At 35.9% G+C, this 21,568-nt stretch overlaps 3 protein-coding genes across 3 annotated transcripts; 1 reads left to right on the top strand and 2 right to left on the bottom strand.

The window, feature by feature from the left end:
* Nucleotides 1-1,293: 1,293 nt before the first annotated feature.
* Nucleotides 1,294-6,410, bottom strand: LOC138321341 (uncharacterized). The gene is made up of 6 exons (XM_069264967.1): nt 6,046-6,410; nt 3,485-3,631; nt 2,862-3,013; nt 2,159-2,323; nt 1,556-1,602; nt 1,294-1,378 (listed from the first exon to the last, which is right to left on the bottom strand). Exons 2-6 carry the CDS (start codon nt 3,535-3,537, stop codon nt 1,322-1,324), a joined length of 474 nt encoding a protein of 157 aa, XP_069121068.1. The 5' UTR covers nt 3,538-3,631; nt 6,046-6,410; the 3' UTR covers nt 1,294-1,321.
* A 1,343-nt stretch (nt 6,411-7,753) lies between these two features.
* LOC138321340 (uncharacterized) lies at nt 7,754-11,221 on the bottom strand. The gene is made up of 5 exons (XM_069264966.1): nt 11,070-11,221; nt 10,250-10,401; nt 9,144-9,308; nt 8,123-8,169; nt 7,754-7,837 (listed from the first exon to the last, which is right to left on the bottom strand). The coding sequence occupies exons 1-5, from the start codon at nt 11,120-11,122 to the stop codon at nt 7,775-7,777; spliced, it is 480 nt and encodes a 159-aa protein (XP_069121067.1). The 5' UTR covers nt 11,123-11,221; the 3' UTR covers nt 7,754-7,774.
* Nucleotides 11,222-19,807: 8,586 nt separating this feature from the next.
* On the top strand, nt 19,808-20,734 carry LOC138322242 (uncharacterized). The gene is made up of 2 exons (XM_069266285.1): nt 19,808-19,998; nt 20,044-20,734. The coding sequence occupies exons 1-2, from the start codon at nt 19,808-19,810 to the stop codon at nt 20,732-20,734; spliced, it is 882 nt and encodes a 293-aa protein (XP_069122386.1).
* Nucleotides 20,735-21,568: the final 834 nt, after the last annotated feature.

Here is a 21,568-nt window from a genome sequence, read left to right as displayed (position 1 = left end):
CCATCTGTTGCAGGTTGTTCTGACGAGGACAGGTTGCTTTGTCCTTGTCGTTCTTTACGAGTTTACCTCGACAAAACTAGGGGGGCGAGGTTCTCGTTCTCGGTTGTTCCTTCCTATCAAACCTGGAAAGCGAGATATATCTGCACAGTCTGTCTCTCGTTGGATCTGTGAGGTCATTCGTTTTGCATACGATCACACAGAAGAAGGGATTCTTGACAGGTTTAAGGTGAGAGCACATGAGGTCAGAGCTCTGGCAACTTCTTGGGCTCTGCTCTCTGGCTCTTCCTTTCAGGAGGTCATGTCTGCAGCTTTCTGGCGTGGGCAGACTACCTTCACAGATTTTTATCTGAGATCCTTGGCATCTGTGTCAGATGACCTTTTTTCCTTGGGTCCTTTGGTGGTGGCACAGTCTCTGGCTGTTCCTCCTCCTAGTATTTAGTATGCATCGCATGTGTCGGTACACGGGTGGCTTTTTGGTTCCGATATTTTTATATATCCCTGCGGGGTTTCATTCTTTTGGCCCATCTTACTGCCCTGTATTGAACTGCTTGCTTGCTGGGATGTTAGAGACTCCACTACGGTAAGACGAATTCGCATACTAAAGTTATGGTAACGTATTACTGAAATGAAATTGAGGTTTTTCTTGTAAAACCAATTTTCATGATGTAATACTTACCATAACTTTACAGAGTCCCACCCTCTTTTTGGTTTCTATCCAAAATTCTTGCCTCCCCTTCTCTCTATATCCTGTGCTGCGCTTAGGTGGCTTCATGGATAAAGAAGGATGTATTTCCGGTCGTGCGTACGCTCGACAGGCAGGTAAGAGGGGCCTCCTACGGGAGGTTTATGGGGTTTAATTTTGTTCATATTTATATACAAATGAATGGGAAATTGGTAGTAATGGTGTAAAGTAAGTAACTTTTGTAACTTTTATCATCTTTAAATATCACATAGTCGTTAATCGGAGTGAAAGCAACATGGGTGTAATAAAGGTGGCTGATTTCTTTTAATTTATATTACATTGCTTGTATGCAGAATGTTGTATTATAATTGATGATGTTTTTAAGCATTGCTTAAAATGTCTATGTCTCTATAAAATGTAAATAGGCATTAGTGATTCAGAAGTACTCTGGAAATTAAATTATAAGAATTTGGGTCACTACCGGTATTTGATATAGTGCTAGGAAAATACATTTTGATTGCAAAGAGGGGGGGCACATTATTTGCAAATATTTGGTAAAATGATAAAAGCGACATATGTGTTTTAATAGAGATGTAATAAGGCAGACAAAGTTTCCTGTATATAATTTATTTATTTGGTTTAAATTCCTGGATCTGGGATTCCTTGAATGTGCATTAGGTAAAGAACAGTCAGCAGCTGAAACAAAACAATAATGAACTGTTATCAAAGGAGAAATACAAAAAATATCTTTATTTATTTATATGATTTCAAGAACGAAATAATCGTAAGGTTTTAACATGACAAAGTACGTACAAACATGTTCACAGAGTAAAAGTATGTTACAAACATGCTCAGAGAAAAAGTACGACTTACCGATTTAAAGTATTGTTTGAATTCATTTTCCTCTACCCGGGAGTCCTCTGAAATAGAAAAAATATGTTGTATTAATTATTAATGTACAAACAAATTACTGAAAATAACAACATTTATTTGAAACTCAACAAAGACTTACGACGCTTAACATGGTCACGATCACTAACAAACAAATGTATATTTACTAATTAGAAGGATCATTAGCGAATTATTGAAAAATTACACATATGATGACTTACTTTAACTGTTATATTCCATATTCAAATTAAGAAATTCATGTTACATATATATTATGTAAACATTTAAGAAATTGATAATTAAAACAAATATGTAAATCACTTTTTATTCCGAACGAAGACACTTCTATTCTTGGTGTTTTCACACGAAAAGTTACAATGTTAGCAGCTATTTATATAAATCATCATACAGTATTGGTATAACGGAATTTTTAAATTTCTTTCGGGACTATTTTCTCTTTAAAAAAGTTATAAAGACATAGAATCAGCTAATCGGAGGCCGCGTTACTAAAACAGTATAACGGTTTTTTTCTTTTAGCCAATCAAAATGTTCTTTACAATTGAATGATAGATAAACAGTACATACTATTTAAATCGATACGTGAGTATACAGTATCAAGGTCCAGAGTGTCGACCACACCGTCCTGGTTGGCATCAAACTCTTGGAACAGACCATATCCAATAGAACCCAAGTCAGGGTCATCTTTCAGAAAATGGTGGAAGAACTCGATCATTGTCACATGTCCGCTGTCTTAAAAAGAAAACAAATAGATGCAGCAAATATCCATTTGATACGAGATTAGGATATCCTCTCTACATGTAATATACTCGGTTTTACAGTAGTTGATTTCTGTCTATAAAATTAAGATTATATTAAAATTAAGATGTATATTTAAGGCTCTGAATGTTATAGTAGATATAAAACATTGATCAAACTTGATCATTGTTATGCAATAAATCATTTTGATATTGTTTACACCTTTTGTCCATATGTGTACGGTCATATGCTGCATTTCAGAACCACTGAACAAAGGAGATATAAAGAACATGGATATATTTCTAATTAATCTATAACAGTTACTGCCCTTGTCATACTAGTGCATAAAATCCGTACTGGAGGACTCAATGAATCGTTTCAATAAAAAAGTACATTAAATTGTTAATACCATTTTACCAGACTTATGTTTGTGCACTCATATAGGCAAAGTTATCCTGACTTGTAGACTAACCACGCTAAAATGCAGTGGTTGAGAGCCCCTTTTTCATTGTACAAAATGTATAATTATTACTGTCGGTATCGTAGGAGTGGATAAAGCTCTCCAGATCATCTCTGAGAAACACGTGATCACTGTCAGTCTCCATCTGGGCCCAGAGATTGCTGGTGGCATTGTCGATGTGGCCCAAAAACTCTTGCAAAGGATCAGCAGCAACCAGACAGAGGCTAGGGAGAGCAAGACATGCAAGATAATTCAATGAAATCAAGAGAACATGACTAGTTTCAAGGTACCCAATGGTAAAGTAAGAATTTCTACATATAAAATATAAAATTAAACACGAAGTTTTAACAAAATCACTATCATTGTAATATACACATTAATTCATCAAGTAATTCATGAAAAAAATATAGACCAATTAATTAAAGATAATTATCAGTACTTAGTGAGACAGATATTTTATCTTTAATATTAAATGCATGTATATAACGAAAGATTTCAGTAATCAGCTTTAAAGTTTAAAGCAAGATATAGTCACATTTCTTTCCAGTATTGACATGGATGAAATGTAGAAACATGTTAATATTCAAATGTATTTTACACCCAAAACGGTTTGCATATTTACAAATAAATTAAAGACATTAGTATCCCTTTCCACATGTACAAGAAACACATACATGTATATAATTTATCATTACCTGTATCCATAAAGACATAGGGCAAAAATTGGTAGGTATTTCATGGTGAACATATTGCCGGTACACCCTGTGTTGGATTCCAAAGGAATACCGAGTTCTAGATCTGTTCACCCATAAGCTGATAAGACTTTCCCTTACAGATAAGGTCTGAAGTCAAATGGAGGTCACAATCATGCTTAAATCTAATCATAACTTTAATATAATATACAACATCAGTCATGAACCACTCCAAGGTGAGAAATCTTATGTAGACGGAAGCAGTAGAGGGAATAACAAAATGGTATGGATAGTGAAATTGTGCTCTGTCGAGTAAAGGAAGAAATATCTATCACACAAATGTAGACCTGTTTGACATTTAAAGATTCAGATAATTGTTTATCTTATATGCAACGGAATAAACCTGACACAAAAGAAGACATTATCAGTCATTGAAGTTTCTTTGTGTTTAGAACCAAATGATCTTGCCTAGCATATTTTTCTGCAGACTCGACGATTCCAGATTTTGAATCGTTCTGCTTTATTTCCTGCTCTAGGTTTAATGGACTGGCTCAAGTTTGAACATGAAAAATTCTTCCTTAAACTGAACAGGGAGAAACAGCTGTATGGAATCTTTATTATTTCTTATGTTGTGTCTGAAGATGTTGACGTTATGTACCAAATTTTTGTTTTGCTTTGTTTTCATATTATACGAACTAAGCGTCAAAAACACTAAATTGACCATTCGTGTAACGCAGTATTTAAAGCGGACAATGTAAGTTAAAAAGCATGCTTTTGAAATTAAGAAATAACAGATAATGACTTTTTTTTCGAAAATTGTTTTTGAGATATCCCCTAGTTATGACAGTGTCGTATCCAAGGAAATGGCAACCATATTTCTTTTGCTCTGCTTACATGTAGTAACCTTCACTCGCCAACCCCTATATAAAGCACGAGACTTGGTACACGTGCGCCTAGTTGCCTAGTTTTCTAGGCTCGGTTATAACCGGAACAAAAACGTTAAGTCCCATCAATCTATCCATCAACACGTGCGTCATTCTAAACATATATTGTATCAGATACAAATGCCCCGATATGAAAAGAAATTTGCCGATTCGTTGATCCCTCCAAGGCCACTTCTCAAAGACAATAGACAAACTTCTTTTTTAATCCATCAATTTATTAAGGTGGAACATGTTTAAAATTACATTACAGTTTTAGCCTTCCTCTAAGTCTCTCTTTCTCTCCAAGTCGCTAGTGTAGTAGGAGATAGCTCTACAGCATTGTAATTGACATACGACGAATATACGGGCGCGCTGACTGGTCAGATACATGTACCATTAAAGTTTTAAATATAGAAACGTAGAATAACGGGATGTACCACCTCGGTATATAGTATTAGTAAATGGGAGATAACTCCTTGAATTATAAGGAAATATCCGTCTTATTTAGAATTTATTTACTTTCTCTTTGACTCATTTATGTATAGGTATATAAAAAAACCTATTGAATACATATATAATATCCAAAAATCCCAAGCCATGATGTTAGGCTAAGTACCTTGCCGTATCAGTATATGCTGCTGTCGCTGGCTGAGCAAATCTGTCAAGACAGTTAAAATCGCGCGCTTATATAAACTTTCCAGCGATCACGTGACCGAATCTGACCAATCACCGCTTGTCCGGCGCCGTGCAATAATCTCTTCGCCGGACAATAAAATCAATAACATGACAAAATATCTAAATAATTAACTATCGCATGTCCGTTAGATCTACGATTAGTTTACACATAATAAAGTACTAGAATATGACGTGTCCGTCAGAATTTACACAATAACAATGTTTCTACTAATTTGTCCGGCACTTTGGTATAGATACTATTATAGTACTGGAAGTACACTGATGCTCTCTGACACGAAGTATAGTCCGCAGTCTTAACTCTAAATGTATGCGTTACACAACGTATCGTTCTCACACTTTGATACAACATTCTTTCAAATCACTTTTATGATATTACTACATAGTATAATAAGTTATTTAGCAAGGCTTTCCTTATCCTTATTCTGCTACTTAGTCGCTACGTAAACAAAGATGGCGCCCGCTAATCGGACAACTCTGGTAATCGCGCATAGACTGACGATAATGCCTCAGTTACACTTCACAGGTTGTAGTATCAGGATGAGAGTCCAACAGCACAAGTACATATATGTATGTATAAGTCATTCAAACTGGCGAAAGTCTATTTTGATATAAAATAAGAAGATTAATAGACTTTGTTACTCCGACTCCCTTCAGTTCACAAATCCATGTCGTCCACGAAAATCCACTTAGATGCATCACAGCTGTGATTATCGGTAAACTATTACTATCATATGAATATATATAGGTAAAATCTATGTCCTGACTTCCCAACATTTCCCATGGGCAGTAATTTGGTATACTAAGCTCTAAATAACGATCAGAATTTCTCATGACACACACGCACATTGCAAATGGCTAGAGCATAAACATTACTGGTAAATACAAGTCCTACGTTTATTACATTACAAATAACAATGTCAAATTAAAAATAAACCATGCACTCACCTGACAAGGTTTCAATGAAGTTATAACATGAATCTGTTGTCAGCCTGATCCCAAAATATATCCAATACGAGCTAATAAAACTTCAATATACACAAGGTTTTACACGTACATCGACACGTGTGTGTCCTTTATAGTTGTCACTCGTTCGGGATAGGTACGTAGTCACGTACGCGTGTGCATGGCCAGATGAGAGCGTCGATTATGGTGATATACGTGAAGAGATTATTTTTTGGATTTCTTTTCACTTGTGTTAAAATTTTATTTTGACAAACATCTAAATGACAGTTTAGAGGAGTTGACACGTTTTCTTGCTAAAATAAGCCCCATACAGTTTTACAGGTAAGGGCTTTGTTTATCTATTTGTAGGGGATACACAGTGGACTGCTAGGTGTATATGTATATGACTGAGCGCACGCGTGTCGATTCATGCGCTTTATACATGGGTCAGTGAGAGCGTCGGAATTTAAACAAAAATTGCTGCCTCGACAGGGGATTGTCTCATTATCGATTCTTGAAATACAAGTATACTTATTTTTTTTTTATTCTTAACTTGCATTGTCAGCTTTAGTGACATTCATTCCTTTTTACTACCAAAATACTGTAAAATTAACACCCATAGAAGAAATAAACAAAACCAATTGCTTCTGAATCCAACCTTTTATGGCATGCATGTTTTACGGTAGAATATATTTTCAATCTGTTTTCCTTTTGCAGATATTTGAGTTTTTAAAGTCGAGAGATGATTTTATCGGAACACTTTTAAAACACATAGGAACCTCAGCAATAATGGACTTGCTTCTACGCTTACTGACTTGTGTTGAATCACCAGAAATTAGGAGAGCCCTACCCTTACTGAATAAATATTATTTAAACTAAGTGATCGGTATCAATATGTAGTTTCTGGAACGAATCTTAGCCAAATAATAACCCATTTCATCACGTAGTTGTTTGGTTTTTCTATGACAAGATATGAAGTATTCTTTCCTTTAAATCGCTTTCGGTAATATAAAAGTAATGATAATGTGGCAACAGCTTTACAAGCATTTGGAGCACTTTGGTATGTGATATGTAGCAATACATATAATATGAAATAAAGTTTTATTTGAGAACAAATATATTTTTGTTTATGAACAATTATTTTAACTAAAAAAAGAATATCTTATATTTCACATGCCGTAACTGTCAAGTACTATAGTCAAGAAAAAATACGATAAATGATTTGGATATAGTACGGGTTATATAAGAAATACGGAGCAAGACATACATTTGAATGGTGATTGGTATGTAGAATCGAATGCTGAATGCAATATTGTGATGAGATCAGGCAATCATGTGAGCAAAAAAACATTATGTTGCAAATTATTCCCTCAAAAGTATTTTTGCATATGCAATTGAATCATAACAGAAAATGCATACAAAAACTGTCAATGAAACAATTACCAAGAGATGAATTCACCATGTTTTTTCAAAATTAAATAATTCACGGTATAAGTTATCAAACGCCTTTTTGAGTTAAGAAGTATTTCATTTTCCCCATAAAACCGTAATAAATACACATATGTAATTAATACACGCTCGTATACTACAGGTTATCTAACATATTGGTTTTTTTTGTCAAACTCATAACATTATACAATGTACAGGATAGCAAAAAACAAGTAAGATTACAAGGGAACCTTATGTAAGTAATGTTAATAAGGCAGACAACTTTTTCTGTAAACAATATTTTTTATTCGATTGGACCTGGGTCGGGAATACCTTGTACGATGAGTAAGTAAAGAACAGTCAGCAGCTGAAACAAAGAAAAAAAATCTTGATCAACAGAGATAAAGAGTATCAACAGAGATAAAGAGTATCAACAGAGATAAAGACTTCTAGAATATGATTTCAGATGTGCACTAATCATGAAGTTTAGAACATGCATGATTTAAAATGAGAAAAAGAGTTATAGAATGATTTCAGAAGTGTACTAATTTTGGACTTTAGAACATGTTAGGTTTAAAGATAAGAAAATATAGCTCAACTTCTTTAGCCTCGTATATTAGTGAGTTAAAACACATAGGAAGTTATGACTTACTGAGTTAAAGTATCTTTTGAATTCATCTTCCTCGACTCGACTGTCCTCTGAAATGAAAATGAGCATATTTTGTAAACAAAATACGTAAAATAGGTAATAAAAAAATTCAATTTACAAACACTGTTTTGAATTTGATAATAACTGTGTATAAACAACGAGCAAAATTAAATGAATATAAACATATACTTCATTTATTGATTTAAAAAAAAATCATGTGAGAAAATAAGACTCTTTCATATGTGGATATGAAGGATAGGGATATTCTGCCCGGGAACCACAAAATGTAGTAAAACCAGAGGCTTGCCGAGGGTTTTGCAATATTTTGTGACCCTGAGGGTAGAATATCCCTATCCTTCATTTAAGCATTGATGTCACTATTTTTTAATTTTATCGGGGTATAAAAAAAATTGTTTGCAAACTGTGTGAATCCGCGTATTTTAGCAAGAAAACGTGTCAACTCCTCTAAACTGTCATTTAGATGTTTGTCAAAATAAAATTTTAACACAAGTGAAAGGAAATCCAAAAAATAATCTCTTCACGTATATCACCATAATCGATGCTCTCAACTGGCCATGCACACGCGTACGTGACTACGTACCTATCCCGAACGAGTGACACTTATAATTAATTTTATACTCTATTTGATAAAATGAAGTAAAATGAATGTACCATTCTAGTGGTTTTTTAAGGAATTCTTTTTTTCCGAATCGATACGCAGCGTCAATGTCTCTATTGTGACGTCACGATAACGTCGGCTTTCGCGCCATTCTCGGATTTTTTTTCCTAGTGGTATGCAAAAATAATATTGGCCAATCAGAAAGCCGGATTTGGTATGAAAACAAAGAAAGATTAATTATATCCACTTATGAAAGTGTATTTTTCTTTCATACCTCGACGTATTATTGTAATTTTACAACTATAATATCCCGCCATTTTGAAATAAAATATAAAATATATATAAATAACACCCCTCCTCCACCTCCACCAAAAACAGACAAACAGACAAACAAATTGTACATACTGTTTAAATCCATCCGTGAGTATACAGTATCAAGGTCCAAAGTGTCTACCACCTTATCCTGGTTTGCGTCAAACTCTTGGAATAGACCATACGCGACAGAACCTAGATCAGGGTCGTCTTTCAGAAAGTGATGGAAGAACTCGACCATTGTCACATGTCCGTTGTCTGAAAAAGAAAACCAATACAAAAAGTGATGTTGATAAGATACGCGTATGAGATATTTGTTTCACTCAGATTTAGAGTGTTATAGTTATAGAAAAAGGTTTGGTATCTAATTTATGGAAATATTTTGCATATCAACTGGGGAAAGTTTACGTTTTCTAAATTAGACAGACAAACAAGGGGTCCGTGTAATTAAGTTTCTGAACTATTTATATCTGTGTTATTTTTCAATAATTCAGTGTAACAATAGAACTGATCAATTTCCATTAAATGTAATAAATCAAAGTGTGTGATTTCTCGGTCTTTATTAATACTTTATATTACCATAGCAATAAACCTAGTAATGCGTTACAGCAAAAATAGCTCGATACAGCTAAAGATGTTGTCGCATTGATGATGTAAATAAAATAATTTAAGTGAAAAATGGTGAAAATTTGGCTCTACTCAAAGCAACGAGGTCATATTTTCAAAATGGCCGCCTAATGGATCATTTATTACAACAAATGTATAAGTTTAAGACAAAATTTGGAACTTGCTACAGATAAATTTTATTTGCAAATCCAAAAACATCTTTCATCCAGGTCGAAAGGAGTCTCAAAGAAACTGAAACTTCAGATGTGAGCACCTTAGTGTGTCTGATACTCTTTTTCGGGTTGATGATTTTATCCCCGATTCAACTTTTTAGTTTGAAGTTTTTTTTGTCCACTTACATTGTATATGGAAGTGTCCAACATATATATTTACTCTTTTTGTCATAGACACAGTCAGTGTAGGATTATATTTATCGTTTCTATAATGTTACGATAGCTGACATTTGCGCTCATATTACTTTTTGCATATTCCTTCTCTAATCCAAGAATTATTACATCCACGAGCTACAACCTAATTTAGCAGATATAACCATGTTTACTGTATATTAAACTATTTTTGTATGTAATAATTACTGTCGGTATCGTAGGAGTGGATAAAGCTCTCCAGATCATCTCTGAGGAACACGTGATCACTGTCAGTCTCCATCTGGACCCACAGGTTATTGGTGGCATTGTCTATGTGGCCCAGAAACTCTTGCATCGGATCAGCAGCAACTTGGCAGAGGCTGGGGAAAGAAAGAAGAATTAGGTCGTTGAACGCCGTCTTTGCGTATTACAAATTGTGAGAAAGCATAAGTTGTTATGTCATTAGTCTGGGTTTGAATATTACATTGTTTTCAATGACAAATGTGACGTCATGCATACAAACGCATGAAATCACAATTGCGACTTACCCACAAATGTAGTTAACTCTTAACTCTGCGTTGTGCAAAGATGAAAGCAAAGCGAAAATGTCTGGTTTCAAGGTATATACGTGAAAAACTACAGAAATCATTTGATTGATATACAATGTAGTATATTTTGAAACATACGTGACAGCTCAGGCGTTACACAAGCCTTCCTTAATTTACAGTCAGGGAATTCCATACAGAAACCGGACTTAAATTTTGATTTCAGAAATATGATTTCAATTGGAAAAAAAAGAGAAAAACCCCAGAAAATACAAATACCAAATATAAGTAGCCAACTTTAAAACAGGTTCAAAATTAATCTCTATCCCGAAAAGATGTACTTCAATTTTACAATATATATATTATCATTTGAATAATGCTATTATCTCAATACTTATACACGTATTTTAAAACAAAGCTTGGGAAAATTGATAAAAATGGATTGTTTAGGAAAATCACTGATAGAAATATAGAAATACAATAAAAAATGATTAATTATGTACCTGTATCCGTAAACACAGAGAACAAAGACCGGCAGGTATTTCATGGTGAACATATTGTCGGTAGAACCTCTGTCGGATTCCAGATGAATACCGAGTTATGGTCACCCAGATCACTGATAAGACTTGGTCTGATAGATAAGGAAGGATGTCAAAGGAAGGTCACAATCCTACTTTCATTAAGTTCGTATTGGGAAGATAAACCAGTTAACTTTTATTATATAAAATAGGAAGAAGATTCTATCAAAATCAAGTTTCAGTAAGGCGTTTTACATTTAGTTAGATCCGATGTATATCGGCCATTATATACTTATCATAATTTGCTAAGGGTCACTTTTATTTTGTGGTACATCAAATTCATTTTATTGTACAATATTCATAAAAAGTAATTTAATGCTGTCTTTCAGAAGTATAAACACAGGTTCCAACAGAAAAACTATGAACTTTTATCGAGTGCTCGATACAATTTTTCGTGTAATTTTCATTTTAGTATCTTTTGTGACGTCCCCAAGCTCCAATAATACTGCGACATCGCAGACGCATGCTCGCAATAGAATCCCATTTCCGGTTTTGCTGGATGGAAGCCCATTCCTCTTGCTGGGCCAGTCCAAGTTCTTTCAGTGACCTTGGCTGTTAAACGCTGGAAGAAATAGATTCCAGAACGAACAGCCAGTCTATGCCTTCGATAGTTTCCCTAGTAATGCATAATTAACAGTGTTTGTAATACTTCTATATAAGTCAAAGAAGTAATATCAACAGGATTTTCCAGATGACACGGGATCCCATCAAACGTAAGTCTGTAGGATACGAATTACCTCAAATGGTAAATATGGGACAAAGATGTAACTCCAACCGCGTGGACAAAAAAAAAAAAATGTCAAAGGACCTCTTTCACGAACAATGGAAATTTGCCCACGAACTTATTTTGTTAAAATTAAATGTTATATGTAGCAACCCTCGAAATACGCTATAGCCAAATTAAAGTTGCCCAGTAGAGGAGTATTATAGGGTTCCCTTTTTGATCCGAAAAGGTATCAAAATAATGTTTTATGTCATTAAACTGTATTATTTTCTGAAGAGTATAAATAATTACATATTATGATCACAAATATGTAGGCAAAATATAACAAATAAAAATTTGGCTACGTTTTCAAGACAGAAATGTTGAAATTTCGGTTTGAGTGCACCAAAAATATGAGTGGTACGGCTACATATTGGCAGTTGCGAATAGATCTGGGTTTCCACCAAACATAAGAACGACCAAATAACATTTGTTTATTTAAACAAGAACGTTGTCATTTGGTCTAGTTTTAATACCATTTATCAGTGGCGTAGGAAGATGAAAGGTATTGGGGGGGGGGGGGGGGGCAAAGGTCCTCAATATTTCGTAGCACCCCCCCCCCCCTCCCGCAAGATTTTGTTGTTTGGGGGGTCCAGGGGTCTCCCCGGGAAAAATAATACGATTTAGAACGGCAGAGATGAGGTTTACGATGCATTTTGTTGAATTCAAGAGCACCGAAAGTGCAAGATTTAGGTATACATGTATGAGGTGTCTGGGGGTCACCCCGTGAAAAAAATTGCGATTTAGAATGGCTGAGATGAGTTTTATTATGTATTTTGATGATTTTGGGGCGCCGAAGGCGCGAGATTTTGGTGTTTAGGGGTCCGGGGGTCTCCCTCGTGAAAAAATTGTACGATTTAGAATGAGTTTTAGTAAATTGCGATGCATTTTGTTGAAGTACGAGCGCCGAAGGCGCGAGATTTTAGTTTTTAAAGGGTCTGGGGTCACCCCGGGAAAAATGTACGATCAAGAATGGGTTTCACAATTTATTTTGATGATTTTAAAGAGTTCTTAACACGGTGATTTTTCGATTTAAAATTACCTCCATTTAGAAATGATAAATGTGAGTGTTGTCATACTATTATGCAACCCAGCTCGATCTGAACATACCGGATTCACACCATCGGCACATTGTTGTGTAACTCAAAATAATAATAAATTAATTGTCTTCCTAAGACATATAAACAAATTAATCTTTTAAGAAGCATATTTTGAAATAGTATAATCCCTTGATGGACATTTTTAGTCTAGTTCGTGTGTATTGAATTTTCATTATTAAGGTTTGAACATTACGTGCTTGAACGTTTTAGGAAACGCGCCGCGCAGCGGAAAATTTTCTAAATTGTAGTACAAAAATGTGCAGAAGGACGCTTTTTTTCTTTCAAAAAGTGGTATTTAAATTCCAAACATGTTATCTTGGTGGATTTGACCATACCGTGGGGAAAACGCATGTATGATGTTAATGAGAGGAAGCAGGCAAAGTACCAGGATCTAGTAGCAGACTGTCAGCTAGGAGTATGGAAAATATGGCGTCTTCCAGTGCAGGTGGGATGACAGGGGTTTCTAGGACAGCCTATATGTGGAAAGCCCTGTAAATCATTGTATCACTTGATCAGAGGAAGAAGTTGACAGGATGTTTGTGTCGAGAGACAGAAATGGTTTCATTTTGGCTGTGGAGGAAACGAGATGAACTATGGAAGGTACAATACAAGTAATATATATTGTGTATGAATACTCCTAGCGAGCATACCAACTATGTTGTTACAATTATAGATTGGTGGATAGCTTTGTGATCCCGGGCTGGGACTTGATCACCCAAGTCGGCGCATCTCTGGAGGTTGTAGTGGACAGCGCCAAAACATTTGGGGAAGGAAGATCTACCTGACCACGATAAAGATAAAAAAATACTCTACAGGTAAATTATTACGGATCTGCCGTTTCCAAAATAAAATGTCGTGTTATTTGTCGTATACAAACGGCAAACGTAACATCATTACATAATATTAATGTACAGTATAGTGTTGTAATGAGATATCTAATTCTGTGCAATATTTATCCTACTTACCCATATTGACCTTATCCTTCCCACTGTTGACGTGGCACAATGTTTACAATGTATATTAGATAGACACGAAAAATATATTTTTACAAATATGTATTTTTTTATCTTTACTCTTTGATGTCAAATATAATTCAAAATTGAAACTACAAAACAAATAGTTTCTGTTGCTTGTTGAAATAAAAAAAAATAAGAGACATGTTCTTGATTCGAGATCTCGACCTTCAAATAACAGTATATGTAATACCCTGTCTAGCTAATTTTAAATCAAAATAATTTATCAACCACGTTTTTGACATTTATTGGTAAGATCATATTGGAGGACACTTTTTGGAATAGGATTAAAGGGACAATTCAGTCTAAGAAAACATTAAAATTTGTACAAATATCGGAAAAAACCAGTTCTAATGGTAATTAGATCTGTCGGTTTTACTGTGATATGCCAGAAAGCCCATGGTGGTGAAATGCGTGTGAACTGTTCAAATTCACTCGCTGTTCGCCATTACACATTGCGGTCGAACATCTTGTATGCCGAACCCTGCCCCTTGCTCGTAGAGTAATGCAACCTTTGTCTAAAACTGCTCAAATCGCTCTAACAGTAGTGTATTAGGTGAATTATCTTACCTAAAAATCATTCAATCACCTCCTCAGTGGTTATGTAGTTCATTTGTTTAATGTGCGTGACTTTGGCTCAGGTATGGGTACCGCATTTTTTGTACCTGCTTAATCGTATTGATCAACGATTTGTAATTACAACGGAATCAATTAAAATACTAAACAATGACGTGGAATTTGTCAATATCTTATGTTATATGTTTCATAAGAAATATAGGACAATACATTTATGCCATATTTTGCTTCTTGGTTATGTAAAAGAATTAGCCTGAGTGAATTATCCCTTTAACATTGTAATTTATTGCAATGAATAAAATGAGCCGTAGAAGAAGTTGGTCCTCTGCAGCGCTCTGTAAAAAGTGTGTTTTAATTCGGGAAGACCCTTCCAAAAGTCGCAAACCTGTCATTTGATGAATTATCTACTGCAATTAACAAATTTATTTCCACATATAAGACAATTTATGTTAAATGTTAAGCAAATGTATTAAAAAACCACATATATGTATTTTGAAATTTATTTTGGGATTTGGATAACAGCCAACTTTAAGTTGAAACGGGTCGATATGCGCCATACCTCTTTCTAGCTAGGAGCGGATTTATATTGATTCTGTCTGTTTTCGGATCCTTTTGTTATTTAAATAATATATAGTGACATGTGAGAGAAATACAAAGATGTTTTCAATTCTAGTAACAATGATTCATTAACGAAAGTAACTAACCTTTGTGTAGCGACCAAGACGAGCACATCAATGACATGGAGTCAAAATGCGGCATTATTATATTTAATATATCAAGTACTCACAATTGCTGAAAGTGGAAACAGCTTCATAGTTGTTTCCAAATTTTGTGAATCGGAATTTTGATGCCTATACCTAAACTGAACGTCTGAGTTACTCATATGGACATCTGTGCAAAATGTCTTTTCATTGATTTGCACCAATATGTAGCTCCTGACAAAAAAGGTCAACGACATTAGAGAGCATTGCAAACAAACGTACTGGTTATATGCTATTGTAAAGTACAGCTGGTTCGTCATTTTGAGACTACTAAAAGTAGCTAAAAGTTCAAAGTATTGCTGACTCAAGACTAAAATAATGCAAAATCTACCATCGTTATAGATGGGAGGTGTTAAATACCTATTATTCAAGCATTCGGATAAAGGTCTAATAGAAGACGGATTTCAATATTTATTCTTAAGATGCTCCACCGTCGATAGAGCATAAATGATACTCATCATTTGAACAATAACTGATGTTTAATCGCATATATATATATATGTATAACTAATACAAAAAATAATATAAAATAATTGATTTTGCTTCCGGTGCATGCGCGATCAGTACTTCATTCAATATAGAACATAGTGTCAAAGAATTTTTTCGGGATGCAATTAATTATTTTTAATATTTTTATCTTGAAGTAAACTTAGAAGCTCAAACTTCTCAACGGTGGTAATAGTGTAAAGTAAGTAACTTTTGTAACTGAAGAAAATACTAATTTGTCTGCTCCTGTTTTTGTGATAGAGAAAAAATACCATTTATCAGCGGTCGAGCATCTTTAAAGAATATTTTAAGTATTTTATTCCAATAATATTAACAATATTATCGAATACCTGTTACCGAAAAGGACCTCGTAGATCACACACATTTTAAACACCTTAAGGTAGACCACACACCCTTGCAGATTTACACAATGGATAAATTTAAATAAGACTATTTTTTTGTATATGCTGACGGGAATAAAAATCATATAATATATGTGCAAAACATGGTACATGGAGGTTACACTGTGTTAATGTTATGTTGTGAAATGCTTGCACTCAAGATGAGTTTGCCCATCGAAAAATAAGAGACATCGACTAATGTATGTAATAATGGAAAGGAAAATAGAAGTTGATTGTGAAACTTTTGACAGATGAAATACTCAACAATTCACCTTGACTATCGTATAAATTTAATACGAGAACGTATGTTCCGCTAACGCCTCCCATTCATTGAATATTTATCCACGAACATGTGTGTAAACACGGCTATGGGGGCGGCCGTCTTAGTTCTAATCACTCGATAAGATGTTTGTAACTGAAGAGTAATTTCTCGCAAACTAGTCATAGCATCGTCACGAATTTTCGCCATGTGAAAATCTGGACCATATTCCACCATTCCGTAAACCTATTCAGGTCGATCATTGATTATGATCAAAATTATGAATCACGGATTTTCAGCTGTCAATCCCATCTTGCTGACTTGAGGACCGCTTCACTTCCTCTGTACTTTGAGATTCCTACGCAATATATGAAGGGTTGATTTTTGCATAATTTGTCATATTTCAATAAAATACGCAGGTTATTTTAGCTCATGCCATCGACAGAATTATTGTTGTTCATCGAATGCAACTGTAGTATCCACAGCGACGAGGAAAACAATCGTAAACAATGGACAAAGCATTGCCAGCATTTCCGTCGTTCGAAGCGGACAAGGACAGAAACAATGCGGGAACAAAGTGGGACAAATGGATTGGGCGCCTGGAGAATTTGTTTCTCGCAATGAAGATAGATATCAATGATCATAACGACGATGCCAGGTGTCGGAAACTGCTATTACACTACGCAGGTGAGTGCGTATATGATATCTACCAAGCAGAAAAGGGCGAAACTGAACCAAATTACGCCGCTACAAAACAAGTACTAGAAAGGTATTTTAAGCCAAAGAAAAACACTCAAATGTATATCTATCAATTTAGAAACTGTAAGCAGCGTGAGGGAAAAAACCTTAGACGAATATGTCACCGAACTGAGAAAATTGGCAAAAGATTGTGAATTTGTAGACGTAAACAAGGAAATATTGTCGCAAATTATCCAACATTGTATGTCAAACATTACGGCGAAGGGCATTAAGGGAACCAGACAAAACGTTAGACGATATAATGACAATAGGTAGAACACTTGAACTATCCGAGATACAAGCATAGATAAGACACCACAAAAGCCGGTTAAAGGGAAGCAACTCCAACGGCCTAAACACAAAAGTGTGGGCGGTAACCCTCAACAATGTAGGTCCAGCGAAAGGAAAAACGTGTCATTTCTGCCTGAAAGCCAACCATTTTCAGTGTGTCGGGTTAGCAAAAATAGTCGTCAAAAGGAAAAGAGACAAAAGTTAGAACTGTGACTTCTCAACCTCCACAGTACTCCAGCAGTGATGAAAATGATAATGATGATGACTACTGTTACGGTATCCATGTACGTCATCAGCTGACTGAGAACATTCCCATACGCAGTATCAGCAATGACAAGATACCCAACACAATAATACAGATTGAAAACAAACCAATACGTGTGCTGATAGATACAGTGAATATCTTAGACGAATCAGCATATCAAATAATTGGTAAACCATGTACCAGAAAGACACGGAACACATTGATTCCCTTACGGAGGAGAAAATCCACTTCAAGTTCTCGGAAAATGTGACCTAGAGGTAGAGACTAAGAAAAAGTTTGATACACTGACATTCTACATTGTGAAAGGCAGAGACAAAGGTTCTATATTAGGATATCCCTCCGCCACTAAGCTTGATCTTGTCAAAATTGTGAACAGTGTAAGTAATGACAGCAAACCCGAGAACGAATTCCCAGAAGTCTTCCAGGGTATTGGGAAACTTAAAGGACGACAAGTGAAACTGCACATAGACACTCGCGTCCCACCAGTCTCACAACGACATAGACGCACACCGTTCCATCTCCGCAGCAAAGTAGAAAAGGAAATTGATAAGCTGATAAAGGGTGACATTATTGAGAAGGTAGAAGGGACACCAACCCCTTGGATATCCCCAATTGTCACACCACCAAAGAATGACCCTGAGGAAATTCGTCTTTGTGTCGACATGCGTGAGGCAAATAAAGCAATACGCCGCGAGCGCCATGTTTTACCAACAATTGAAAAGTTAGTCCATGACCTTAATGGATCTATTATGTTCAGCAAGCTCGATTTACGCAGCGGATATCACCAACTAGAACTTCACCCCGACTCAAGGTACATTACTACATTCAGCACACACCTCGTAATATATCAGTATAAGAGGCTGAATTTCGGAATTTCTTCTGCGTCGGAGATATTCCAAGAGACTTTACGGCAAGTGATTGAGGGCATAGATGGCTCCAAAAACATATCCGACGACATACTTGTTTACGGGAAAACAAAACAAGCCCATGATGCTGCCCTAGAACAAGTAATCAGCAAAATCCACAACAGCGGTCTGACTCTAAATCGTGCAAAATGTGAGTTTAGAAAAGATAAAATTTCATTCTTCGGAGTTGTGTTCAGCGGCAATGGGATATCACCTGACCCTACCAAGGTCAAGGCTATTAAGGAGTTTTCCAAACAAGCGAACGTGAAGGAACTAAGGAGTTTCCTTGGCATGACATGTTACAGTTCAAGGTTCATTCATGATTATGCTAAAATCTGTGAACCACTACGACGCCTTACCCATAAAGATGTTGCCTGGGATTGGAACTCTGACTGTGAGAATGCTTTTAAAACGCTCCAAGATGTGCTGTCAAGTGAGACAGTCATGGCCTACTACAATCCAAACACAGATGTTGAGATAATGGTCGATGCTAGTCCCATAGGTCTAGGTGCGATTACGAGATAGGATGAAAAAACTGTATCATACGCGAGCCGATCACTGACCCCTGTTGAATCACGTTACAGTCAAGTAGAACGTGAGGCTATGGCAGTGGTCTGGGTATGTGAACATTACGACATGTATCTAAGGGGAAGAAAACACTTCACTATTCAAACAGACCACAAGCCATTGGAAAAAAACTGGACAAAACAGAAACCTCCACTACGCATTGAGCGTTAGGGTCTACAATTACAACCGTACAAGTTCACTATCCAATATGTGCCGGGAGAGAACAATATGGCAGATTATATGTCCCGCCACCCTATTCATGATGGTCGAAATACATCAGTTGAAGAGGAAATTGCCGAGAGCTACGTGAATTTCATCACAACAGAGTCTATGTTGATAGGTCTAGACGATGTGAAGAAAGCCACAGAACAGGACCAGACAATGCTGAAAGCTATAGAATTTACAAGAAATAGCAGGTGGCGCGAAATAAAGAATGTAGGCGATCGTGATGACATGGACATTGAGGAGCTAACAGCGCTACGAAATGGAACCCCAGAACATGACTGAGTTACCAACAGGACCATGGGAACACATTAGCATGGATTTCTGTGGACCATTGGACACAGGAGAATACTTATTTGTCATTATAGACGAATATTCAAGATATCCAATTGTAGAGATTGTCAAGTCGGTTTCTGCAAACGCCACTATTCCAGTACTCGACAAAGTCTTAGGGATGTTCGGGATTCCAACAATCATAAAGAGTGATAACGGCAGTCCGTTTAACTCGTATGCGTTCAGCCAATATGCAAACCATATGTAATTCATTCATAGACGAATTACACCCCGCTGGCCACGTGCGAATGCACAGGCCGAGGCTATCAACAAGCCACTAATGAAGACAGTGAGAGCTGCTCGTGTAGAAGGGAAGAACTGGAAACAGGAACTTTTCCAATTCTTACGTCTGTATCGGACCACACCACATGTTTCAACTGGATTCACACCCTACAGTTTGATGTTTGCTAGAGAGGCAAAGACTCAGCTACCCCAAGTTGGACGGAAGTCTACAAGGACAAATATATCTACTGATGAACAAGTCAGGAGAAATGACAGTGACGCCAAGTACAAATGGCACGATATGCTGATGCCAGGAACAACGCACGAGAGTGACCTATCGGTTGAAGATACTGTACTTTGCAAACATGATTTCAAGAAAAACAAAATGGACACTCTATATGATCCGAAACCCCGTGTTGTAACTGACAAAAAAGGGTCCATTGTGACAGTGTCTGGAAACGTAACGCGCAACACATCCAGGTTCAAGAAGGTCAACTTTACACCTACCAATGTGGTTGAAAATGAGGAGATAATGGAGGACGTATTGGAGGAGTACTCGCCAGACAAACAGGCTAAGGGTCAACCAGAAACGCGTCAACCAAACACACCGCTTCCACTACCTGAGCCAGTTATACGGTCTAGACGCAAGAGGAGAACACCTGTGAGATTCAGGGACTATGTTACTTGATTTACCTGTAAAATAGCTAGTAGCTAGGATGCCCTTGCTGTGCATGGGACATAATAATTCCCGCAGGTCATCGGAATCAAAAGATTCCTAGTTAGTTTAGTTTGTTTTGAAAGTTCAATATGTTTTATAAGAAGTTATTGTGAAAACTGAACTCTAGTTAAGAATAGTGATAATTCTAGTCAATAATAGTGTTATTCTTATCCATAATGATGGAAAGAAACTATAGTTGGAAAAAAACACTATAAAGACTCTGATACAGAGAGATTGGATTTTATTAACTTTTAATACTCAAGAGACACTAAAAAAAATCTCAAATACATCATTCTATATTGTCCATTTCTCTTGTAAGACATTTTATCTAAATTAGGGAGAGATGTAGTATCCACATAATTCAAGTTAAATTCGTTCCGTTATATTATCAGTATGTGTATATTTCTATTCTGTAAGATTGTTGTAACCGGATGTAAGTCTGTAATAGGCATGCGCCATGGAGTTAGAAAAACCTTTATCACTTTTATATTTTACTATTTTTAGGTTAAAATCCGGTGTGCGCACTTCCGATGTGTGGGTGATTAGGTCCCTTCTCCACATGTGATGACGTTTAGCTAAATATTTGCGGGAAACTCATTTTTCTGGTAAGTATGGTCTGTATTTGTTGTAGATATCCTTGTTTATTTCACATATATATGAATTTGGCCGCCGATCATCACTTAGATTACCGAATACTGCTGTTTTATGGGTGAAGCGAGTCGTTGAAAACCGCGATATTGTTATGGTTTACAAAGTTAATATTTTCTTCATATTTTTTGGTAACACGTGTATGACATGATATTA

Source organism: Argopecten irradians, chromosome 4 (assembly GCF_041381155.1).
Source record: "Argopecten irradians isolate NY chromosome 4, Ai_NY, whole genome shotgun sequence".
Classification (NCBI taxonomy): Eukaryota; Metazoa; Mollusca; class Bivalvia; order Pectinida; family Pectinidae; genus Argopecten; species Argopecten irradians.
The sequence above is the reverse complement of the archived record's forward strand: the minus strand, read 5'-3'. Positions and strand labels throughout refer to the sequence as shown.